At 39.5% G+C, this 27,214-nt stretch overlaps 1 protein-coding gene across 1 annotated transcript; it reads right to left on the bottom strand.

Moving 5' to 3' along the window:
• Positions 1–3,019: 3,019 nt before the first annotated feature.
• Positions 3,020–27,214, bottom strand: ZGRF1 (zinc finger GRF-type containing 1; the record flags this gene model as incomplete). Its single annotated transcript, XM_082482948.1, has 27 exons — positions 3,020–3,170; positions 4,147–4,408; positions 5,049–5,183; positions 5,304–5,480; positions 5,914–6,037; positions 6,360–6,487; positions 7,503–7,650; positions 8,527–8,604; positions 9,169–9,328; positions 10,340–10,599; positions 11,447–11,561; positions 13,611–13,757; positions 14,943–15,082; positions 15,684–15,871; positions 16,348–16,532; positions 17,070–17,208; positions 18,757–19,430; positions 20,407–20,557; positions 20,765–20,871; positions 20,958–21,063; positions 22,409–22,501; positions 23,200–23,282; positions 23,608–25,810; positions 26,177–26,362; positions 26,810–26,866; positions 26,991–27,071; positions 27,194–27,214. 27 exons carry the CDS (start codon positions 27,212–27,214, stop codon positions 3,055–3,057), a joined length of 6,264 nt encoding a protein of 2,087 aa, XP_082339074.1. The 3' UTR covers positions 3,020–3,054.

Genomic DNA, 27,214 nt, shown 5'->3' with positions numbered 1-27,214 from the left:
GTGGGGTGGGTGTAAGGCAAGAGAGAAAGAAAATTTGGCAGGCTGCTATCAAACCGGGCGCGGGGGGGGCGGGGAGGGGGGAGGCTATCCAAACTCGAGCGCACCGAACTCATTCAGCTCCTAATTTATACAGGTCTTAAAATCCACTTTTCCTTCCTCAAAATACTTCGGGGCTTCTCTAGGCCGAGGTGTTTCTAGAAGGGATTTGCTAGTGAGCGGATAACTCTTGTTTCGCACAAATTCAAACCCGGCTGCCGATGAGCACAGACAAAATAAATCATGTTTTATGACGGCATTTCCATCCACCAAAGGGGAAGATAACAGGTGCCCCAGAATCGGTTGTGTTATGGTTAAAAAGCACGTCGGGGGCTTTATCTTTCGACTGTTGGGCAGAGCGGTAGCGGTGAAGCGGCGGCAGAAGGAGTGTGTGAAACGAACACGTGAAGAACACATAGTAACCCTGGCAAAATCGTCCCGGCGCAGGCAGGCTCTTCTATGTCTTTATACACACTTCCAAAAAAAGAAAAAAAAAAAAAACAGAAAGAAAAAAAAAACCCTTCGCAAGTCACAAACAATTCAGGATTCAACTAAGAAAACACAGAGTGAACCATATGGCCGGGGTGGCTCGAGTTGGCTGCATTTTCCCCCAGACAAAGAAGGGATTGAGAGTTGAAGGAAAGGAGAAAAAAACCCCAACTTTCCGGCTGATGAAGCTGTTGTCTGGAGGCAATGATCCCAAATCTCAAGGCTTTATTCCAGGCTCCGACTGAGACGTGATATGTCATATGATTAGCATCTTTCATATTTACAAGAGTGGTACGGGCTGCCAGTCTTTAGAGAAAGGCGAGAAAAAGAAGGGGCATATGCTGAAATGGATTTAGCATTTGAAAGAGAGAAAAGAGAGCGGATAAATACACTTAAACGAGGATTTAGTTTTACTCCCGTTGAGTTCTAATGGGTTGTTGATTGAGATTTTCGGGAGCTGTAACAGAGGTGTCAGCAGTAATTTAAAGGCGCTATTCAACACTCCGCTGCTCCTTCTCCTCCTCCCCCCCTCGCCCCCCCCAACCTACGCGCCTCTCGCCGCTCCTCCTCCGCAGCGAGGAGCGGGAGCGGGCCCGGGGTCCCTCCCGGTGCCGGAGTCCCCCCCGGTGCTGATGTCCCGTCCCCCCCCCCCCCCGGGTGCTGATGTCCATCCCTGTGCCGATGTCCCCTCCCCGGTGCCGCCGTCCCCTCCCCCCCGGTGCTGATGTCCCTCTCTGTGCCGATGTCCAGCCCGGTGCCGGGTCCCTCCCCGGGTCCCTCCCGGTACCGGGTCCCGCCGCGGGTCCCTCCCGGTGCGCGGTCTGATGGCGCCGCCTGGCGGCGTCGGGAGGAGCCGTCCAGACAGCGGTGGGGTAGTCGGAGCCACCCGGCAATGTTAAAAATCGACAGTTCTGGGTGTGTTTTTCACCCGTCAGCAGGGACACCTCCCCCCAGCCCAGGTTGCTCCAAGCCCCGTCCAGCCCGGCCTTGGACACCTCCAGGGATGGGGCAGCCACAGCTGCTCTGGGCAACCCGCCCCAGGGGCTCACCGCCCTCACAGCCAAGGATTTCCTCCTAATAGCCCATCTAAGTCTCCCCTCTTTCAGTTGTTGCTGAAACCATTCCCTCTTGTCCTGTTGCTCCCTTCCCTGATCCAGAGTCCCTCCCCAGCTCTCCTGGAGCCCCTTTAGGCACTGGAAGGGGCTCTAAGGTCTCTCCAGAGCCTTCTCTTCTCCAGGCTGGACACCCCCAACTCTCTCAGCCTCTCCTCCCAGCAGAGGGGCTCCAGCCCTCAGAGCATCTTTGTGGCCTCCTCTGGACCCACTCCAACAGGTCCATGTCCTTCTGATGTTGGGGCCTCACTGCAGGGGTGTCTCCCCAGAGCAGAGCAGAGCAGAGGGGCAGAGTCCCCCCCCCGTAACGATGTTGGGAATGCAGTTGGATTGCTTATTTTTTTATGGTTGATCTAATGAAATATGAGCATAAAGCAACAGGCTCTGTTTCTCAAAGGCAGCTTCTGCAAAAGCACCTGGGCAGCAGCCTGAAAAAGCTGTTGTAGACTGACAGAGGGTTTCAGGCAGATAATAACATTTTGCTTTTCTTTCCAAACACAGCCATGGGGTGGTTTAGGGTTTTTACACATCTCTTAGCCATTGCAGACAGTAAGTATGAAATTAATGCAGGGAAGCTGCCACAGACCCTTCTCTTGTTCCTACAGGTGATGATTTTCACAGCAGTTGGTGGGACTTGCTGTCCAGTGTGAGCAAGAAGGCGCTGGTATTCCCATGCCACAGGCATAAACTACATTTTTTTTGAAGGTAGGTAGCAGTGAATCCCCAGGAAACAACTACCTTCTAGGATCAAAACCATAACCACCTCACATTTTAGTTTGCTCCTCCGCACCATTCGCTCACTAACCCCTGAGCCTCCTCTATACACCTTTGAAACAAACGCAGTTAAAATGAACCTTTTCTTTCTTGTGGGAGAGTTTCCGACCCAACAGCCCTCCTTTCCAAACCAAAATCATTCCGCTTTTTTGTAGTTTCAAAACACGGCTGAGTGATCTTATCCTGAAAACGGTAAAAAAATCTAGATATAGGTCAATCGGTTCTCATTGTGTTGTGTGACATCCAAAGATGCAATAGACCCAGGAAGCGTAGTATTTCGTTGAAGAAATTACTCTATGTTTTATTTTTCCTTTTAATTGTTTCAGCCATGCTCTTTCCTAGATGTCACTCATCTGCAAACATGCAAGATGACAGAGTTGTAAGATACGGTGTTATGTGTGTATCTAACCTGAAGAATAACGAAACACTAAAACTACAATTAGGTACTTTGTAAGCATAAAAGGATTTCGGTTATCAAACAGATAAAGTTACTTTATTTTTAGTCATACAAACAAGGAGTCAAAAGAGAAGTATCAGTGCACAGAGATGCAAATACACTTCAAATATAAATACTAGATTTGCAGTCGTTCTGATAATTTTTATAGACATGCAATTCAGATTTTCTTCATAAAACAGGCACGTTTTATTTTTCCTTTTTCTGATTCTGTTCCTCTTCTTTCCGTTTCTCCAAATAACACTTCAGAATGTTGTTCAGCTGCCGCTCACACTGGCTTACGTGTTGTAATCCATTTTCCCATCCTAAAAGCAGCAATAAACAGGATAATTACATCTCCCTTCCCTTTGCAGGGGACTCACTCAAGTGCCAACAAAGGGAGAAACTACAGCCTCTCCTTCCAAAATATGTGTGCCTCAGAGAGGAAAGGGATGCACAGAACTAAGGGGCTGTTCAGGCATTTTAAACACCTTCTAGCAAAGTTGCACAGGGTGGAGACAGGTGCTGCAAGGTTTTTTGCTTTGTTTTTCTTAAGCAGGATTAGCTTTCAAATATGTAAATACTCGGTTGCAGTAAAGGACGCAGCAAATACGTGGCAACTGTAAAAAACTGGTTTTCAAAAACTGTATTTCCCTCTGTGGTCCAATAAAACACACACACATATTCACAAGACAGTGACCTGTCAACGAAGCAATCGGGAATTACTTGGCAGAGTTAACTGATCTCAGATAGCATTGTTATTTTTCTAGCAGCTCAAAATTTATTTTCCAAAACCCAGTGAACCCCTAGTTGCAGAAAGACACTACGCATTTTTCTTGAAGTACCGTCTATTAAAAAATACTGCTGTATAGAAGAATTTGGTTATAACTTGTTTCTGCCTGAGTCTACTATGTAAAAGTAAACTGGGAAAGGACTGGAAATGCAGCAAGGGGTTTCAGCTCTCTTTACGCATGTGCTCTTTGCGTTGCTTCTGATGGCATCAAAAGGAGAAAAAGAAGTCCCATTACTGGATAACAAATACCCTTCCAAGTATAAAACCAGTTTGCAGATAAAACTGCCAACGTGCAACTTGCACGCTTGTAAATACTTTCATTTTCCTGCAATGTACTGTATTTTAAATGTAATAATTATACTGGTTTAATATAGGATGCACACTATGTACTTTACATATTATATAGTATGTATAATATGTATACTATAATAGATAAAATTTATTATAGATAGTTTAATTAAAGAAGATGAGCTGCCTGGTTTCAAAAACACAGGGAAAGAAAATATTACCTTTGCAGTGCTGAATTACTCTTCCCCATAATCTGTTTTTACTTAAACAGGCCAAATTTCCAACAATCAACAAATGCCTCTTTGCCCTGGTCAGCGCAACGTTCATTCTCTTTTCCGAGTCTATGAACCCAATTTGTCTCGTTCTCACACACGACAAAACGATGATCTCCTTCTCAGCTCCTTGGAACGCGTCTACAGTGGAGACCTGGACAGCTTTAACTTCAAAAGCCTCAGAGTGTACACCGCTAAGCGAATTCTGAATCTGTAGACAAAGGAATATGGATGGTGATGAGTTACGCCACTCACAATCAATCACTTGTCTTGAGCAAAGGCACTCAACAGGTGAGAGTCTGCACAAGACGCAAACGAAGAAACTGCAGAGTGCACTGAAAGCAAAACCTCAGCTAATCACAGGAAAACGCTATGCAATGAACCTGTTTTTGACAAAACCTGCGTGCCTTCAGCGTGGCAACCAGCACTTTGGCTCGCTCATCACAGCGGCCCATGTCGTGCCTCGGGTCACTGGGTGAGGTGTAACTCCAGCCTTACTAAGCAGATGACTCTGTTAGCTGTCCTTGTCACACGTACCAGTTTGGAACAGCCTCTAATTAATTTGTGAAAATTATGGACTATTCAATTTGCCAATTTTGTGAGTGTGCACATGGAAAGACAGCAAATTGAAAAGTTATTTTTTTTTATTCATGTTTGAATTGAAAGATTTTGACGAATTTCAGAGGGGAAGCCTATAGGTTTTTATTTTTATAATACAAAAGAGAAGTTACAGTAAACTCTAGTTTACCTATCCAGCATTTGGTTCTCCCTTCTAGTTGAAACGGAGCCTATGTTTACACCAAACAAATACATTTAAGAAAACTGTTTAATTGATGATAGATTATACAAACCTTACACATCTGGGATTTATAGAGAGTAATCACACCAATTGCAGACCCTTCGATTCCACTTGCGATGAGAGCCTGGATGAGCTTGACCGTAAAATGAACTTCTGCCACGTTGTAAAAGCTGGTGTCTCGTTCAATCTGGAAATAGGGCAAAGGATTCCCAACTTACCTCTCGCAAACAGCAGAATGCAAACAGAAATGGAATGGAGGAAAAACTACGATATTGACTTTCTATATAAGAAATGTTTAAAAACTTACTTGCTCTACCCCATTAACAGTGTAAAAACATAGCGTCGGGAGCCAATCCAATAAGGGACTTCTATCTTTCTCGGAAACACCATCTATCAGATGTCCTTCATAGAACAGCTCGTTGGCTATAGCACTAATAGCAGGATGACATCGGTACTGTGTCCGAAGAAGTATTGTTTTATGTCCCTAAAGGATTACGATATAGTAAGTGTGACTAGGAAAAAGAATTCCTAAATATTTTGCAATGCAATTTTGCTAGGTCAAACAAGAAATAAGTGGAAACAATTCCTGCAGTAAGCTGGCTTTACACTCACTTCAGTGCAAGTTAGAGCAAATACTGCAGCCCCTGATCCTTCTACCTGGATTAAAAACTGCACAGAAAGATCAGAAGGCAGAATCTGTCATTGATTTTCAATCCATTCTTGGTTTTTACATTTGTTACACTCACAAGTTTCTGTGCGTTGTGAAAACAATGTTTACAGAGGAATGCAGAGAATGGAATCAACTTAATTAAAAACTAGGCTGAAACATTGATCCTCTCAGAACTCTTTTAGTGACTTCAGTGGACCTACAATTTCACGTTCCCATCTTTTATGAAGATGTGGTTAGTAGGACCTACCATTAAGCAGAGCCGGTCAAAGAGAGTCTGCTCCAATCCCTTTCCATGAACGCTCTCGGACCCTTGAATAGTTGGTGGTAATTGCTTAGGGTCTCCAACAAGGACTAGCTTTTCACACTGAAACCTAAATAAGAACGATAAAAAAAAAGGAGTTCTAAAAAGGATGTCAAACTACTCATAACGAAAGTGGGTGCCGTGTTTATATATATCGCAGATTGCTTTCCACCAGGCTCCCTTCTCCATTGCTCTCTTTGCACAGTTAACACGGTAACTCAAGGAAGGCACCTCAGAGTAGGCTTCAATTTAAAATTATTCTTCTTGCTTTCCAAGGTAAGACTTCGGAGTTCATGTTCTTGAAAAGGCATGCAAGTTGGGCAATTATTTGAGGTTGTGTCACCGCTAACTGAAAGTTATTTCTCCGCTGAAACACACAAGGAAAGCTGTACCTTGCGATAGGAAGGAGAGAAGCGGGTTCAGTCATCTGACTGCACTCATCCAGCATCACCACGGGAAACTTCAGAGTATTCAGAGAAGGGAACGGGCAGGCAGCGCACGTCACTCCAACCACTCTTACCTTTGTTATTAGGGAGGGGAAAACGGGTAGGTAGAAAGTTAAGATCATTTAATAATTAATCTCTGTGCAGTACATGACTATAGCTTTGGCAGTAGAATACACCTAAATGCATTTTTAGCAGTTCTACTGCGTGCTGCGTCGTACTCACTGCCTCTCACAAAATTCTGTTCTAACTTCCAGTAAAAGGCACTGTGTGCGCACGAGAATGGATCCAAGGTTACCATTTCCTCATGCTTGGGGTGTTTATACATTAGAATCATTCAAAGATTCGTATATTTCAAGACCAAATCTGGTCTGGTACAGAGACAGTTCAGATTACACAATCCTCCAAAAAATTCTGAGCCCCAGCGGCCAAGGTGGCAGCGATGACCACTAGGAATAAGCACAAGAAACAAATTGCTCCAATTTGCTTTGCCACAAATCGCTCGGATCTGCTTTGTTGTTGCTCTACAAGCAGCTGGGAATTTTTTGAATCTAGCACTGAGGAGAAGGGGCAAGTAACTGGAAAGACTAGAAATTGAGAAGATTTTTCTCCAGGAAGTAGTAATCTTAATACTTTGATGAAAAGTTGCTTAAAATAGATTTGAAATCTGCTTGGCAGTTGATACTCAACTCTAGGATGGATTTAGCTCAGTCCTTATCTTTTACCTTTATGACTATATAAATCTTAGTTTCAAGGAGACAGTGCAGACTAGCCGTGCTCAGAAATTGTTCTCTCCCCACCTTGGAAACTAGATCGGTAATATTAAATCAGATTGCAGTAAAATTCAAAAAGGGTTTCTGTCTTCTGTCTCTAACAGGAACTGCACGTGCAACTTGGAGTCCAAGTCATACACAGGTGAGACACTATGCTATACCCGTGGAATCAAACCCGTCCTACTCCTAACAATCATTTTATTTTTCAAAACTTGAGGAGCTCGACAGGCGTGAGAGGGGATTCCCAATTTCCCTTTGCTGGGCCTTGTGGATAAAGCATAGCAAACCCCCACTTTCCCATCCCGTCACTTTGACATACCTGTTGCAGTATGGTTTTATTGGTCCCCAGTTTATGTTGCTCAATACTCTTCCTTACGTACATTTTTTCAACTGGAGTTAAGTTTTCTTTCATCAGAGCAAGCAGTTCTTTTAACTGCTCATTTTCGTTTCCCGAGCCAGCATGTAAACTTCAAAAAGATTTTATAACATGAATTACAATGACTGAAAATAACACCGCTTTCAGTCTTCAGTGAACACCCAGTATAGAAAAATAATCCTACTTTATACATAACAGTACTTTGTAACAATGTACTGACCTATCCCAAATCCAGCTGAGATAGACTACCATAATACTGTTATGAAACAGAGGTTTATCCCACCAGCTCAGACCCTACCACCCCAACCAGAGACAGACACGTAGCAAACGACTTCTCCAAGTACACAGCTGATTTCAGAGCGGAGAAGAACCGAGTTGTTTTTCATTCTTATCCCGTTTTATACCCTTGGTATGCTACCAACACCAAGGAATGGAAATTTAATCTTTACTCATCTTGAATTTTACTTCCTTCTCTCAAACTGTGTTGAAAGTTCTACGTAGATGGCTTACTTTTAAGTAGTGAAAGGACAAATCCCAGAACACTCTAGCAGAGATAACTTGGGTAAGGAGCACAGAATTCACGAGTTGTTACCATTAATTCTCTGAACATTAAATTTACGATTACTTCCTCCAAGTTCTTATCGCGACAGCAGTACATATGTATTTCAAGTCTGCCTGTTTTGCTTTTCCTCCTTGTGTAAATTCCCAAATCTGTAACTGCCATTATTGTGTTCTCCTCTACCACTTTCCATTTAAAAGCATGAACTTTATTCAGCAACAAGTGACATTCCCAAATCAAGGTAAAATTTCCCCACCATGTGGAGGGAGCGGGGCAAAAAGAAAAACCCACCTGAGATAAGCATATTACAATCACGTTTTGAATGACTTCAAAATAGTAACTTTATGGTATGCATACTATCACAAATCTTAGAATCGCTTCAGATCCCTCAAAGATTAAGATTCTTACCTATAGGGGAGAATTGCTTTGGTGATTTTCCTAATACTCCCCACTCTGATAAAATCCTCAAATCCAAGATCAAGTAGACTTCAATGAAAAAGAGATGATATACGTTAGAGAAATGGAAAAAGAAATCTTGAAAAATTTAAAAGTGGTTCTAAAAAGGTTAAGAGACACATCAGAATGGTGAAGAACACAAACTTCTGCAATTGACCAGATGGAGTAACTCGGGCCACAATTCAAGTAAATCAAAGCAAATTACCACATTGTGATTAGTCTCAAAAATCCTTAATGCATTTATGAGTCTCCTCTCACAAATAGTCTCCCATTTGTACTTTCCCTTCCTTTATCCTTCCAAACCGTGTGGTTTATTTCATATTAGTTTCATTCTGAAGCTTCCCAGGTCTGACTCTCTCTGCCCCTCCCTCTCTCTCCATCACTCCTTTCGCCGCCGCTACTTCCCAAAGCTTCCTCAGCAATCCTACTGTCTGTCATGATGGATTTTAATAGTAAATTTGGTGAGCAGGGACCTTTTTTTTTCCCCCCAATCTTTTTGCAGAGTTATACTGGAAATATCAACCCTCTTATCTTTACCACGTAAGTGCATTATTGTTTTAGGAAGAACAATCTGTAAAAATCTCAGTAACGTACCCCAGCAGTATCCTGTCCACGGCAATGTTAGTGGAAGAAGCAATCAGAAGTTTCCATGGAGCTGACCTGGGACCCTCCGTAGCTTCACTGCTTTCAAAGAGTCGTACTAGGAACAGGACCACAACAGACAGCAGATAGCTCTTTCCAGCTCCAAACACACCTGGTAATTTGGAAGAAAAAGCCAACATTACAAGCGAGAAATTTCTAGACAGTACATTTTTAAACTAAAGTTATAACTGTTGATTATTTTAGGAAATAATATGCTGTGATTCCTGTAAAGACATTGCATGTGCTTCCTTCAGCAGCTGTAAGTATCCAGGGGCAACCAGTTGACTTACACTTTGCATTTATTGCCTGAAGTAAGTTTACGAAAAAAATATAGAAGAGGGGAAGCTAAGGTATTTTTTCCAAAATTTTCTCATTGAATACATGCACTGCTTGCTAAGGAGTCTCCTCAATACATTAACCAAATACAAGGATACAAGTATGTGCATGCAAGTCCCTCATACCATGTCCTCAGGAGCAGAATAAGTAATGTTGACGAGTGGTACATGTTGACAAGTGGTAAAACAAAGACAGAAGGAAGTATAAAACAGCAAGGAATAATGCATAATAGAAAAAAAAGTTGTATGATAATTTAGCAAAGCTGATACGTGACAAAAAGCAGTTTTAATATGAAAAGAAATAAGGAGAAGGCACTGAACCCTGATTTTGTGTGTAGATTTTGCTAGGAAAGAACTATGCTTATTTAAAAATCCTGCAAAAGGCAAGATGCAAATTCAAGGATCAAAAGCTCTGTGCTGATAGAATGGATGCTATAATGTCAAGGTCATTACCAAAGGGTCTCATCCAAAAAATGAATTTTCAGGAAATGCATGAAGTAGGTGAGGACAGCAGCATTACAGAAGAGTTTAAATGGATATTCCATACAGAGAGGCAGTTTATTCAGGCTTATCTTTTGCGCTATGTTTAAAGTAAGTCAACATTTACTTTGCCATAAGAATCTTCCTTTAAGTCTGCCTGGAATTGTAAATATATGATTAAGAAAACAAGTCTACTGTTTCATCACTGAGAGAATTTAGGGATATTTCACTAACACTGGCATTGCACATTAATTCGCATTTTTGCAAAGACACCACAGCAACAAATTTCACAATTATTTGCTATATACCACGTATGATAGTGATCGGGAAGATCCGATGTTCTTCCACCGCTTTGGTGTTTTCACACGAGACCATCATCTGAGCTACCCGAATCAGCGATGTAGCTTGATCTGGGTTCAGGGAGAATGTTTGGATCATCTTTTTAGCTAACCCCATCGCCGCTTCAGCGCTGACAGCTCCATACATCATTGTGCGTTTCAGGCTGACGGCAGGTGGAATAAATTTTCTTTTGTTTACTCTCTTGGTAGCATTTTCAGAATCAAAATTCCTAAGAAAGACACAATGGTCAAAAGGTACGCTATAATACTGCGTATGTATAATTTATATCTCATGGTTCTGATATTCTTACTCATCTGATAGCGAAATACTGAAGCTTTACGATTAACAGCTGATAAAAGTTGCTGCCCCCTGCGATACACCTGGGCTGCACGTTCCTGCCCCTTATTACTTCCCTGGGTGAAAGCCGGGTGATATGAAACAGGCTTTTGGGTTTTATCCTTTTTGCTGTACGCTCGCGCTTTCAATCTGACTTACTCCAAGGCAGCGAGACAGACAGAATCAAGAGTGGCACAAGAACGTAGTCAGAGGCAGCAGGGATTCATTTAATTACTTGTTTCATACAGTGAATCATAAGGAGTCTTGTAAATATCCCTATATTGCTCCAGTTCTCCAAGATAATATTGTATTTTTAGGTTTTGTGTCAAGTGACTCTCAAAATTTGGAAGGAAAACCAGTTCCACTTAACCCCTGCGAAGCATGTACATTAACGTAGTGCAGATCACTCCGTGACTGTACTATCAGTCTAATGGTCGTAATAACACCCAATATTAACCTTTAGGTTGTAAAACATGGGCTGCAGGTAAGTTTTCAGGAAAAAATACCCAATAACAACTTACAATCCCTGAGTTCAAGCTAAGCAATGGATACGTTTTCATTTCCATATAAATGAAAACTGTATTGTCAACAGTTCATTCCCTGCACTGTTTGTCTGATTTTAGTTTTCCTCCTCCACTTTTTAACAGGGCAAACTCAATGGTATTTCTGTTGGTTTTTTTTTTTTTCCTGTACCTGTTGACATACTGTACGCTCACAGTATCACTGAAACAGTGACTTACGTTTTTAGTAGATATGGTATTAGCGGTAACGTAGAGGGATTGAAGTGCTCCTCCATATTTCTTAAAGATGTAAGCTCACCGCTAGCGTTACAAACCAGCAAGGCGTGAACCAACGCTGAAAAGGCCACAGAAAAATACAATTGGGGAAAAAAAATTAAGTTAGCCAAAATTTCCTATCAGCTAGCTAAATGAATTACAAAATGCCAAAAGAGTAATTAACTTCCTGTAACAGAAACCAAGTTAACCCAATTACCATGTCTGGTGGAGTATTACGGATGAGGAGAGACCTATTAGCCCTTCTTTTCAAGGTGCATTATTCTGAAGTATTTGCGATTCCAACATTAGGAACCTTCTGGGAAGGAAGATTAAGAGAAAAATCCCTACTCATGTTAAAAAACACTCAAGATATGTAGAAGGCTTTGGAATTTAGGAGGTGAATTTTCTAAGGAAACCCTCCGTATCACAACAGCTAAGCAGATGTTTTCTTAAAACAAGACAAGACAGGAACATAAGAACCCCTCCCACGGGCCAGGCCCAAGTTCTGCCTAGCCGGTTTCCAAAGTGTACAGCTGTGGGTGCCCAGGGGAGGGTATAAGAACAGAACAAGTGTTCAATTAGATTTTTCCGAATTCACTGCCAGTTTCCTCAGGTTCTGGGGCTCAGGGACTGCCTAAGTAACAGGTTTCTAATAAGTTTCGCAACTCACATACCCCTATTTTGCTGTTGTTTGTCACTGCCAGCAACTATATATTACTTAAAGCTTCATTTGCATACAACTCCAGGTTTTAGTTTTGTAGTGGTTATAGAATTATGAAGTATTTTCTATTTATGATCACAAAGAAAGTTAGGACCAGAAATCTCCTAAGAAAAAAATAAAATGCCGTGATTCAGCGGCATTAAGGCTGAAAAGCTACTGCCCAAACGATCCAGTCCTGCAATTCACAAAACCAAACCTCCACTTGCACTTGAGTCCCGTGGTTTTGATGGCCTGTATACCCACAAAGAACTTGTGCGCCATTGGATTTTATTTTTTTTTTTTATGTCTTCTGAATGTAATTCAGAACAGGAATCTAATGTAGACTCACTGAATTGTGCTTTGCGGGAACTCTCTCCCTAATGATTACACAGGAAGCCTTTTTCAAAGTCTTAAAAGTCTTTTTAAGGCTGATTTGTTAACTTAAACCAGTTTAGCTGCTTAAGGTTAAGTGGTATGAATAAAGCCTTTTGTGATCAAACACACAATTTTCCTATTGCATTAAAAGAATGTAAGCAGAGGTACATTATTACTAGCTCCGGAATGACTACATAATGCATTCTTCACCTCTTTCTTTTGCAAAAAACCCCCAAAACTTTAGCTTAAGAGCAAAAATAAGAAACTTTTACATTGCATTTGGCAGCATATTTGTCATTTTTCTGGAACATCTATAGCAGACCACACTGTTTCTCTCTGCACTTAAAGCCCACTAACCTTCCTGTTTCCAACACGCTGATGACAAAATATTACAAAAATACCCCAAACAAAAACGTTAAAACCAAAAAGAAGGATGGCTGCAGCTTAGCTGGGAACAGCTTGCTAAAGAATAAAAAGGTCAGCAGTTCATTAAAAATGGTCAGTGCTAGGTTTAGTAAAATTTTCTTTATAAAATACAATGACAAAAATAACTAAAACGAGACAGATTTGTTTTTTCTGATTTCTGAAACACCACTTTTTTAGTCATTCTAGACTGTAGCAACAAAGGCACAGAAAGGAACTTCAGGACAGCCAAATGACAGATTTAATACATGGCTTTTTATATAAATATAAATTTTCAATAGGGAGTTGTTTGGGGTTTCTGTTTGTTTTACAAGAACAGTCACAACATATTCCTGTTAACTACACTCCAACAGTCAATTTGTATTCTATACTATATTATTTACTATATTATTTCTATTGTCCTTATTTCTTCATCACCCACTTAGAACTTCTTACCATCTACTTTGCAGGTTTAATTGCATTAAGTACTGTATTCAAATCACACACTCAGAGATACAAGGAAAAAAATATACTGTGAGTAAAATCATGTATTAGGTTTGAGAAATTCTAAGCTCATCTTTCATTGCTGGCCAGACTTTTCCCGCAATAGTCGTTTCCCCATAATTCTGAATTATTTGGTGTACAACTTACTATTTGATTGCCAGTTGGAAGGGCAGTAACCTTTCAGTGGTAGTAATTCCACTTCATTGTTGGAGGATGGTCCAAAGAAAGCGCTACTTGCAATGAAAGTATCCAGAGGATCAAAGTTCAGAGTCTTTGAAACAACCCAAATATCATCTGTCAAAAAAATTCTCGTGAGTTCTCATAAGCTGCTTCTCCTGCTGTCTTTTAAAGAAAATGAAGCTGCACAGAACAGCCCAGTATTTACTATGCTGCAAATTAAACCACCGCTAACACGAATGTAGGGGATATTAGAAAATCCTAAATAAGTGTTAGTTCAGTTCTAAAAGAATGAATAAATAATTTGCAGTCCCTCTAGTACTTACAGTCCGAAATTGATGCTCACTGTCAAGTTCTCTCCAGGTGCACTTAGCACTTCTGACAAAAGTATTATCAATTTTCAGAGTATATGGAGCAAATCACTGAAGTTTACTACAGATCTAGTTAATCAGTCTTTTGCCAAAGAATAGCAAGTACTGAAATAAACATATATTTACCCTTCCCTTTCAAAATGAACACATACTGGAGCCTGCAAGTGTTCTGTTTTATTTGGCACACCTGATGAGACTAAAGCTCACTACGCTATTTATATAACATACATTGCAGAAAACAGCGAGGGAGATTTCCAAGTTAGGAACAATATAGGTGCATTATATTTGCCTGTAACAAAAATGATCAAAAAATTATCATACACAAGTAAAAGTTTTGCCTACGCAGAGCTTCAGAAGTTCAAGTTACAAATCCCTGATTTGTCAGAACATTTCAGAGTCTGTACATAAAGTGTGCACAGACATGTTTGTTTCTGCCTAATTTCCTTTACATCATTTTTAACAGCAAAGTGAACAAACTATGAAGACATGGGTATCAATTAAAAAATTACTGAAGTGAAATGAACCATTGAGACTTATCTGGATCAAACCACTGAATGTCCTCCAATTTCGTGACATTTCAATAATTTAGGAGAGATACACAATGACTACAGAAACACCAATCTTTACATCAAGTTTTCCTTAAATATCATCTATTTGAATACTGGGCTTTCCTGAAACGCCACGATTCCCAGATTTAATAGACTCCAAACCCAAGGACATGGAATTTGTATGTTTCCAAGGTAGTTGAACATTTACAAGAAAAGATGAATTAATGAAATACTTTGTTGCTCTTCTGGAATGAGAACTGAATTATCAGGGTTGTCAGGAGTTTAAAAACAGGATTTTGTTTTTCTCTTTCAATTACAAATTAGAAGTTTAAAACGGCAGAACATGACACGGACAGTTCTTCTGAGGCTTAAGATTTGCTTACCTTTGCTATAGACAGAATAATGCTCCTTTCTGTTTAGTTTGAGGTATAATTTGGTTTTGGAATCACCATCAAATCTGGCAGTTGTATTCATAAACTTCTTGAACTTACTACATCGCTGTGTTTGAATTTCAAATGCTTTCCTGTTAAATTGGAATTTGAAGAAAAAAAAGTATGTAAACAATTGGTACATTTTGGATTCACCATCAAAAATAAGGAAGCTCCACAGACTGGACCAAATTCTACAGCGCAGATCTTGGTGGTTGCTCACCATCTTCTATGACCAAGTTTTTAAAAACTTTTATCTTGACTGCAAAATACTTCTCTCATATTCAGCCATAATTAAATTGTTTCCCCTATAGTTAAGCAGCCCAGAATAGCCTGCGATACAACTTCTAACAATAAAATTAGAATTACTAAGAGAATAAATCAAATTCTCTTATGAAAGAGTAAATGAACAGTAATTCAAATGCAACAACCATAAGAGATTTCATTAAGCAATCGATCAAGTTGCTAGTAAGCAGTTTTCATTCTTGCTGAAGAGCGCCGACCCGAAATGTCATTGCTGTGACTATTATTCCTTCGCTAATTTGACTTTTACATTCCTACATAGGACCATCGCCTCTTTAAATGTAGTTAGTGAAAGTGTCTGTTAAATGCTACTGAAAACCAGAGCTACTGGAATACTCATAAACCCCACAATTCACATAGCACTTGCGAAAAGTGCACAGCACTTCAGAATACCTCACCAAAAGCTGGCATCCCTCATAGAGAGAAATCTTTTGACTTCTGAGGTACGTCCCAATACTTTTTATATCATGAAGCACTACACTAGGTCTGGATTTCAGCTGTGCAGGGTTCACGTCTTCTATCCACTTGAAAAACGAACACTGCTCAGCTTTTGGGGCATCACAGGTATAAAACCAACGACCCTAGGAAGGGAGGGGAAGAAAAAAAGGAAAAAAAGACCATTAGCACATTAAAACAAACAAGCAAAAAAAAAAAAAAAAAGTAAAGCAATGGACCAGTACTCACTGCTACAGAAATAATAAGATAAACACCTGTGCTTTCACTGGGTTTGGCTGAAAAACACAAGTGTGTTCCCAGAACTTTCAGCATCTGAAGGCAGTGTGTGTAATCGTACCTTACAGAAATCCCACATAACCGAGAAAATTATAAAATTAGGTCTTTTTCTCTACATATCTAAAGCTGTTTCTGTACGGAGAAAACTACTACATCAACAATTCTGGACACTAGTGGATACTACAACTGATCTTAAAAGTGATCTCTATAAAACATTAACCTACAACTGTAAATCATAGAGCATTGCCCTGTAATTGTTCATGCAATAGGGTCTATAAGCCAAACAAACACCCCAAACTGTAAACAAACAAGGAATAAACAGCACCTTGTTTTGACCTTCTTTTTTAACCATCGCGAGCTTAGCAGGACGCGTGTGATCGCAGAGTGGAACGCAGCTGGCTGCGCTCTCGCTTTGCCCATCTTTCATTGAAGTGTAAAACGATATATCCACTCTCGAAAGAGCATCGTGCAATCTTTGCGACAACTCAAATAGCATTATGTTTAATTGCTCTTGACATAAAAAGGAGAATAGAAGGAATTAGCACAGCCTTGAAATGGTTACGCAAGTACACAAAACCAATACATTTGCATTTGGAACTTTCAATCCCAAATCTAAATAAAAAAAAAATTAATCTGAGTACTAAAAGAAACCATGTGCAATACGTGAATTTTGCAGGTCACGTGCAACTCATTTGTTTTAACTGCCTTACTTTCATTCAAATCCCGTTTAAATATATGACTCCAAATGATCCAAGCACTAAATAACTGTTTGTAAAAAACCTAAAAGGAGCTTAGATAGGCAACTAAAGATTCTTAAATAGGCACAAGATTACATAGTTGAATAGGAGTGCACCGGTCCCTTGGTTTGCCTTTGCAATTTTGGGTATAGACTGAATATATTTGAGTAAATATACCCAAAACCAAATGCACACAGTGGTTCCAACAGATGATGTTGACCATCTCTTTTCCTCCCACCCTGCTTTTGAAGCTTCAGAAATACACTGTTTAAAAATGACAGCATTTTACATAGCATGGTGTTAAATGTACCTGTCAGAGCAGCTTTAAAAATCTGTTTGTAGTGAACGTAGGACTGAAACACAGTTGGTATGGAAATCTTTCTTTTTGGAAGATTAGCATATTTTACTTTATCCACACTAGGAAAAGACAACTCAGAAATTGTTATGTCCTAAGAAAAAACAGAAGAATAAACCATTAAAACTTGCAAAACCCTCAATGAAACAAATTTTGTTAAATGGCTACTGCACAAATATGCCAAAACCTGACAATTTTTTATCTCTTTTTTTTTTCCCCTTTTGTATATTGTGCTGTCATTAATAAGTACAATTAAATAGAAAAAAATCAGGGCCTCATCCTGCAACCAGAAGTTTCAAGATGAAAACTGTCAATGAAGAATCAGTTCTCTAAAAGCAAAATGCAAATCCCCTTTGCCACAAATGGTTGCGGACTTTGTTAGCTGCAAGTACAGGAGCATGCATTCAATCCGACTGCCAAGAGGAATTAAATGAAGTACACCTGGAGCTACAGCATAGAGAGCCTGGACTGCTATTTAGGATGTACCATGAAGTTCAAATTTCCCTCTTGACAAACAGCCTGCATTTATAATAACATAGCTAATTCTTTCAAAGGCTTTCGAGTAAATTCAGAATCAAGTTATCAGCCCTAAACATGGGGAAGGAGCACACTAAGTCCATTTTTAATACCATTTCTGCACAGAAATAAATGCAAAAGATGAACCTATAACAAAGGCAGTAGAGAGAAGGAAGAACCAGACTAGAGGGCTCTGGGGAAAGTGTGCGTACCACAAGCTGTCCCTGTGCCTGCCGCCCCAGCTCGTCCCGAGGAGCTTCTTTCACCTACCTACGCTGCAGCGGGCATCACAATGTTAACTCTCTTCATAAGCTTTTTAAAATGCAATATAGATGGATTTTATATATATACACAAACACACAGTGTATACCAGCGTGTACATGAAATATACTAGTTATTTCCACATCTCTATGTCATATAAATGTTACTGTACAGTTTTAAAGAACTAGAAAACACAGCATGCTAAGTTTGCATCTAAAAAAAAAAAGAAAGGAAAAAAATCTAACATTGTCATTAACTCTCAAACATAGGCATCTGACAACTTTTAAAACTTGACTTCAGGTTGTTGGGTTTGGGTTTTTTTTTCCCCAATTTACTCCATTTGTTAAAGACAGTCTACTGGTCACAAACAGCTGTGCTAATTTTTTTAGGTGCTTATTCAATGCCATAAATTCCTTTCCCACAATTAAAACTCAAGAAGTGTCAAACATGTTAAAATCAGAGACTACGCTTTGGAACAAGATATGGGTGTTGATTAAAACAATGCTGATTTCACAATTAAGAAAAAACCCTTCTTCACAACACATTCTTACCAATTATAGATGACAAAACAACTCAACAGCTTTTACTTCATGTTCCTGACATCAACTTTCAGGATAATAATCTAACTCTGGCACTGTGTGTGCCAAGGAAATACCTTTACAAAGGATTAGTCACAGCACTTAAAAAAATATATTAGCAGCTGCTGCGCTGTAGCTGAGACTCTTGTGTTACTATATACGTAGAAACATTTCATCCAATCATACTGATAGTATCTTGCAGGAAATCAGATAAAGGCAGTTACTTTTGTCCAGAAAAAAACGCGTTTCTGTCACTTATAACTGTACTTGCTTGAACAGTTACACACCTGGCCGTCTCCTGTTACAGCGTGGCAGCTCAGATGACTTAACACCTTTTGTGTTGCTTCAGCCAAAGGTGTCTGACTTAAGTGCAGAGAAAGTAACTTCCCCTCTGAAATCAAATCTTGGTCGCGGGTATTTGCACAGCATTTACCAGGGGTGCTCTTCGCTGTCAGTAGAGGTGCAGAGCCGGGAGCGCTTTTCTTCACAGCGCTGCTCTCTCCTGTGTCACCCAGCGGCATTCCAAGGACGCTCCCAGCGCAGATGTCATCGGTCACATCCCCATCATCGCTGTTTTGAGTGATCAAGTCACACTGAGCGCTGTTTTGGTATTTTAGCCACTTGCTTTGTCTGTATTGTGGAGTCACATTAGGGAACACTGGTTGTACAGATTCCCTTTGTCTGTCTTCCATTTGTCTGTCTTCCGTATACTCTCCAAACACAGAGGGTTCATAATTTCTGTCCTCGGGGCCAAAAGCACTAATAGGAAATACCGCTGACTTGCTGCCTAAATGGACTACAGAAGAGCCGAAAGATTGCTGGAGCTCCTCACTGTCAGTTGGATAAACTGCGTCAGGAACCTTCTCAGCGGCAGGAAGGGTGACAAATGGGGTCCGTGTTTTAACCAAGGGTTTGAATCTTGAGAGGTTGCATTCCTCTGGATAGCTGCCTGGCTCCCGTCCTGTAGGGCAAATACATCTTAGAAGGAACTTGTAGCACTTATGGATGGCACATTAACTCCAGACGTACAAAAAACTAAGACAAGGAAAGAATTCTAAGTTCTTCCTTTTACATTCTGTCTTCTAAGCTCTTTGTATCATGCCTGTGCAGTAGCGCACTAAATTTCCATATCACGTGAGTGATTTTGACTGCGATTCTTTTAATACTTAAATCCTGATATTCAGAACACGTTTCTGTAGACACTCTACTTGCATGAAAGAAAACGTTTGGTGGAAATTATGTAAAAATTATTGTGTTTTGGAGGTCGTTAATCTGATATTCTTGGTAGGTCAGTGACAGCTGCCAACTGGAAAACAAACTGCTTAATATTTGCTCCTTTTTCTAAAAAGATCACCTGCAAAACTGTGTAAATTAATATTAACCGATGTAGATAAATAGGCTTCTAGTCCCACAAGCATCCTTTTGACTAAATTCATTATTGATAAGAAATAACAGGTGTCAATTGGAAGTGGGTCAGAGGAGAGTTGACTATGGAAGAGAACTAAAAGCAGGTAAATAGATGAAAACATTAATATGAATTAAAAGCTTAGCTTACAGCCTTCTCCCTCCACTCCCCAAATCAGAAGCTCATTTTTCTTTATAAAATTAAATCATTTTACTGAAGTCTCTTTCAGAAGAATATAATTGGGGGTGGGAGACATGGAATTCAAGGGTAATTCAGCTGATTTGGATAACACTGTATAAAATTGTGCTTAAAAAAAAAAAACCAAACCAACCCACAAAAAACCCAACGTACACCCCTACAAAAAACGCGTGACAAACACAAATCCAACTCTGTAGTTCCCCAGACGTATCTCATTGTATTTCAGCACACAGGGTAACTGCCTATTATAGCGCAACTCCCTGTGCTTCAAAAACCCTCAGAGATTTTCCAGCAAAAATATTGTAAAGTGCCATTATAAACTATAATTTCTTACTGAAAGAGAAATCTGAACGTTCTGGTTCACTTCGCGAGATCCTGTGTATCAGGGGCTCCTGGATGTCTCCAATAGTTTCCTCACTTCCTGAAGCTGGAGAAATTGTAGAGTCTGGATCAAGTGTGGAAATCAGTCCTACTGACGAAATCATCTACAGACGAAGAATTAACACGTCAAATGAATGACTGGAAAAAAAAGTGATTATAGCTCTTTTGTCACTATTCTCCCTCTCATCATTCTAAACAGTTTAAGTGCCTCTCAGAGTCGAGATAAAACAGTTTCAAAAATGAGAAAATGCTACCATGAACACACAGGAAATAAAACCAAAAAAGATCTAGAAGAGACAGTCAATTCACACCTTATCAGGTTCCCATGAAGTCCACCGCTTTTGTCTCAAATCAGAACGCGAAGGTGAGCCTGACGTTGTCCACGGTGGAACTTCAGAATACGCACTCAATGCCAATGCTAGGGAAAATACGCGAAGGACAGGAGTCATGCAGAATAATTGTTCTGAGGCCTATTGCTGCCATTCTACTCCTACTTTCACTTACGGGACTCATCTATTCTTGACTCTGTAATGACGTTCGACTTCTTTTGAAAATTCTCTTCTCTGATAAAGTTGATAGCATCCTCACGAGGACTTCTCGAGCCTGGAGACTTGACCAAAAAATATAAGCAACAACTTGTTAGAAGTTAAACTGTGTATCCTCTATATAAATATTATCTCTGTGTGAATCTTATTTCTAAGTCTCTTATTTCTAGATCTTATTTTTGGATATAGTTCTTCAGAATCTCTAGTGCATTCTGGAATTGAAAAATGAAATACCAGTTTTCTTTTGGTATTTTAATTACTGAAATATATGCTGCATTAGAAAGAAAATTTATATTTAACGTTGCACGTCATGTTTCTTTGCATCCAGGAGGAACGGAATCATAATCCAAGAAAGAAAGTTTTAACCCTTGCTTTGGAACTCTCTTAACAATTATATACCAAATTTCAAATCCAGTTGAGGTGAATATTATACTGCTACCACCAGGAAGCAATCACTATGAAAGCCCTCTGCCACTTTTCTCTAGAATAAGTCTCTCTGTTTAATATCACACATTATGACCATGTAAATTTTTCAAAGTGAAACTGGTCACAGGAAAAAAAAAAAAACAACCCAAAAACAAAACACGTTACATCTTGCAAATGCATAGTCCTGTCGCAAAGATGAGTAAAAATAATTGTCTAACTGCAAAGTTATAAACACAAAGCACCACGTTTGGTTCTAAGCGATTTTAATACGACTGTAGTATTCTAAAAATGAACTCTCTTTCATCCTACATTTACAGGATACTTGCTTGCACTAAGGTTAGTAAGAATAACTTTGAAAAAAAATGTTTTACCTGTCTGAAGTGAGAAAGGACATAATTGCTTGAAAGCAGGGGTGACAAAAATCTCTCAGCTGCAAACTCCGTATTATCTGGGTACTGCTGCCATCCTAGCTGGGAGCAGGGAGCTCTCAACATTACCTCGCTAGCTGCTGAGCCCTTTACGTGGTGCCCTTGAAATGCAACAGGCTACGCGATATATTGGAAATATCATTAACTGAACATAAAGTGCTGTTCTGGAACTATCTGCAGCCAATAAAGGCACTTTTCTTACATACAACAGAAATAATGCTGGGAACTGCATAAGAGAGAAAAAAAAACTATGCTATTCTTGTTCTCTTGCACTCCTGCAACCCAGCAGCAATGAAGTTTTTGCACAAATGAGTCAACAGAAAATCGATATTCTGATGTAGTACGTATAACCTTTTTTGTATTGTAAAATTTGAGTTTAAAACTCTCAGTGGAAAACTTCCCACAGACAAATGTACTAAAAAAAGTGGTGAGAAGCCCATTATGAGACTGGTTAAATATTTATTAGGACTTCCTGTAATATATTGCAAATAGTAAACCACTGAATTGAAATTTAAGAACCAGTATTCATTACACTTCAATTCCACAGAAATCGTACCTTTGGTCGGCAGTGAGATGTCCTACAGTCTCTTTGGGCTGCTGCCGTTGGTAGAATACATGCCTCTGGTTTCAAATTGTCCACACATTTGGGCTACATATAAAAGTATCAAAAGCTAATTAGCCTAGCAATTTAATAACCACTTAAAGTGAGGAGTTAAGCTAAGAAATCTCTTGTATTAATACAAGAGAAAGCATTTTAAATTACAGCCTTTTTATTTGGAAGCCAGAACAATCACGATCGGATGAGAAACTACGTTTGCTTTTCAAGTGGAACACAAAAGAGAAAAATTTAATCTAAAATCTTTCTTTCACTTTGGACGGGTTGAAAGAAAAAGACTAATAATAGCATTGGACAAAAAAAACCCAAACAAACAAACAAAAAAAACACCCCAAACCAAAACCAATGTGAAGCATGAAGGACAAACAGATTTGTCAAAATATTTCAACCCAAGTGCTAAAATTCCTAGGAGAGCCAGCACTCAGAAAGATAGCAAAAGAAAAAATAGATGGTAAAAGAAGATGGAACAGGGAAGGAGAAGTACAAGACATACTAATGTGATATTAAACATAACTAAAAATTACAATTTACATTAAGTCTCTCGTCACACATTTAGCCTCCTGAACATTTTTTGGCAATAGGGTCTGCAAGAGGATATCTTCTGTTTACTATCAGCTTAGTTGATGCCTCTAATCAGTTTCTAGCTCAAACTCCATAGTTTCATAAACCAGGGATTTTATTCAAGAGTTTTTCTTGTACAGATAGATATATGTAGTCAAAAAATTGGTTACCATAAGGCCAGAAGAATCAAAGTATGAACAGGAAGATGCCTGTATACTTTCTGAGTAAGGCATTTCTGTAAACTGTTTTATAGCTACAAGAGATGGAAAAGCATAATAAGTTATAGTTATAGTATTCTTTTTACATGAAAACATCTGAATATTTACTGGGCTTGCCAACCTTACCCACACAGATAATTGCACAGTTAGGATTTTACTGAACCAAAGCGAACAAAGATGCAGACCTGGAGCCCACGTTGTTGCTTTAAACACTAAAAAATTGCACGAGGGAATCTTCATAACACATCACTCCAGAAGTATGATTTCTGAATAGGAATTGTCCAGCAGGAGAGATAAGAGTACAGAAATCAAATAGCTACAGTCATACAGAATTTACTTTAAAATAGAAGCTGACCTAACCTTCATCTTTCACAAGGGGTTCAAACATCTCCTTAGAAGTCTCTGCTTCGCATAATACGCTATTATTTTCCTCCATCTTTTGTAAACTTTCTAATGCTGTGCTATGTTGAGTCAAAGCCCTTAGAAGAGCGATATTGTTTACCAAATCAGGAAGATCCGATGAATTTTCAGCCATTGCCGTGCATTTCAGGCAATCCATTCCTATTCTTTCACCTTTGCGGGCTTCACAAAAGGCATTTATGGTCTCTACGTTTTCAAAATCAGTTTCAGCTATTGCTGTCTCCTCTGGAGATGAACGGCTTTTTCCTAAAGTACAGATAGAACTTCTGGAAATTACATTATCTTCCTTAGGTGAAATGCCAAATACCTTTTCATGGTCTTCTGCAATATATTGGAATGAGCCATAGCTAGGATCTGATTTTCGTGACAAAGCCAGCAAAGGACTACCTGGTTTAATGTCATCACTTTTAGTACCACAGAAGCTTCTTAAATCAACGTCTGGGGATTTCATGCATCCAAGCTGTATAACATCTTCTTTGGTCATTTTCTCCATTGCAGAAATTACCCTACTGCTAGAAACACATGGAACGCTTTCAGTTTTCTCAAACATACTGGTTATAGGGTGACATTCGTTAACATTTGTGTCATCAGGCAAAAGATCAGAGTGCTTGCTTTTTATCCATGATGCGCCGTTAACGGTATGCGCTGCACAGCCATCAAGATCTTTCTTATTGTTTGTGGCTCCAATACTTAATTGACTTTCATTCATCTCTTCTACGTTGTGTCCATCACTCAAAAGTTCCACTTCAATTCTGGTCTGGTTTGCAGAGTCTTCAATTTTCCCTGTCTCTCCAATATTGCTGTCACTAAGCTGAGATGGTACACCCTCAGCGCAACCATTTCCACCATACCCTTCATCAATTGTTGAACATTTGACTTTGTTTTTACAGTCTGTCACTGCTTCATGGCAAGAATGAAGTCTCAGTGCAGCATTCTGCGCTACTACATCTTCTCCCTTTAAGCAATCCGGACTTTGTGAAAGCCCGTCTCCTTCAGCGAGCTTATTCATGTCTCTTTCACAGAGGTCTTCATTGTCTGTGTCATTAAAGTCAAAGGCCTCCATTAGATTAAAGTTAACCTCCATCACCTGTTCACCTGGACCACAGTCTTTGCCATGCATAATTAATTCCTCCTTTACAATTCCATTTTCAGTCAATGTAACGTCCACAGAGAACTCCAGGTCACTCGGCACTCTTTCGGAGTTTTGTCTTGGCTGAAGCTCCCTCTGCAACTTCATAGATGAATTCTCCTTAAGATCATCAGTCACTGAATGCTCCCAGTATCTGGAGAGATTTTCAAAGGTGATTGGACTCGATGAAGGCGAAACGTTACCTGAGGATGTGACAAACTGACTGTCACTCATTCTGCTTATGGGGGATTCAGGTAGGAAGCAACCGTTTGTATTGCAGGCATCTTGCAGGTCTTGACTTAAATTATTCGCTTTTTTGACATCTCTCTGTCCTGTGACTTCTTCATCATGAGGTTGTTCAACTGAATTTAGAAGCATTTCAGCATTCCATCCCTTTTTATCATTTACAGTTCCCTTTGTAAAAGGCGGGTGCTGAATATTTTGAACGAGTCTTTTGGCAGGGTTGCCTGAAAAAGCAGGTAGGATTGTGCTTTTTTGGTTATGTAAACTAGCTGTGTTTTCTGATGCCCGAAACCTAGAAAGACATTCTGTGACTTCAGACGTTGCTTGCTCTCTGCCTCCTTGTGTTGGTTTAGACTTCAAAAGAGCTATTATCTGCGCTGTGCTCCTGATGTTGTGTGACACTGCCCCACGACCAGCTCTCTGACTACTCGATGTGGCATGCCCAGTAATTAGAGGAGATTCTGGCTTCACAGCAGACTGGTCAGAGTTTTGCTTCTCTGTCTGCTCATACCTGTCGAGGAACGGAGCTGAAAGCAGGGAGGAGAGTGACATGTGTTCTCTTTCGTTATCTATACATGCATCTTCACGAACATCCGCAGATCGATTTGTTTCTGTATCCTTCTTGCAAATCGTAGAAAATAACGGAGAGGTAACATAAAACTTGGAGGGAAGAGAACCTTGACACTGCTTAGATAAAGGCAGTATTGTTGGGTTTTCTCCATCTTCCATTGTTGATTTTTTCTTTTCAACTTGGCGTGGCCCTTGGAAACCCTAGAAAAGAAATTTTAAATTAATTCTACTCAGAAATCAGCTTCACAGTTTGTAATCAAATGTTGAAAACAGGGCACGCTCCGTAAGATATATTCTGATTGAGTAGCACATGATGATCCCACAGGTGTACAGAATTGATCTCAGGCCCTTGCAATTTTCACTGCAGCCTCAGCAAGAGCGATCCTGCTACACCAAACAGATTTAGTAAACTCTGGAAAAAATAGCTACTGGTAACACATTCTGGCTTACAGTTCAAAAAAACCTAGGAAGACGTTATCTATATATTTACCACTCATTAAAAGATGTGCCCTTTGTGTTTTAAAATGCACATTAACATCGGACATCACTTTTGAAACAGAGACATACTGTAAATTTCCTTTTCAAGCCAACGGACAGATGTCTTGGAGGCAGAACACCAGGTTTTACACCATTTCTATCCACTGCCAGAATTTCTGCTTTCCTTGTCTGATCTTCAACAGATTTTTCATTCGCTTTCACTGTTTCAACTGTGATCAAGTATCTTTCACTTTCTAAATTATCTCCAGCATTCACCTAGAATAGAGAAAGCAGCAGCGTGGACGTAACAGTGCTATAAAATAGACAATAACAATCTTCTAAATAAATATAATCTTCTAAATACTTATATGTAAAAATTTTAGAAATTTACACCGAGTATATCACAGCCACCGTATAAACACTTAGATTAAAATATACATACACTAGAATGCATTAACGCATATCTAATACTTCACTGTGATAAACTGCTTTTACCCTAAAGGAATAAAATTCCATAACTCCTCTACAATGGCTCCAAAAAACAATAAGACTTATCAATGAACAGAAGATGGTTTCGCTTTCGATTATTTGCATTGCAGCAGACTTTCATATCCACAATAAGAAAAAGTGCTGCCTTCATTACCAAACAAGTTTGAAACGCTTCCTGAAACACAAACAAATCATGAGTGTAAGAACTAAAAAAAAACTCCCAGAAAAACATACCTGAGATTTTATAAAAAGACTCTCCAAACATTGTCCTTTATCATCAAACAAGATAGCCTGCAATGAAAAAAATAGAATTTTAAATAACTAATTTTATTTCACAGATCAACTAGATTGCCACTGACAGACCAGCAGTAGCAGATGATATTAAATCCAACAGTATTAAGTCTGAGTCATTCACCTTATTTCCACCAGTTCTAATCCTCAGGATTCCATCTTGCCACGTCTTCGACTTTTTCATTTTTTGGTGAGTGTATAGTACCTGTTTTAAATGTATAAGATGTTGAAATGATAATAAGTAAGAAAATGTTTGAATAATACAGCAGCTATGGTGTCTTTTAATTTACTTCTACTTAATTGTACACAGTGTTAAAAATCACTTACAGTAAATTCTTGAAAAGCCAT

The sequence above is a fragment of the Vanellus vanellus genome (genome assembly GCF_965231255.1).
Source record: "Vanellus vanellus genome assembly, chromosome: 4".
In the NCBI taxonomy this organism is placed as follows: Eukaryota; Metazoa; Chordata; class Aves; order Charadriiformes; family Charadriidae; genus Vanellus; species Vanellus vanellus.
This window is presented reverse-complemented; position numbering and strand designations above follow the sequence as displayed.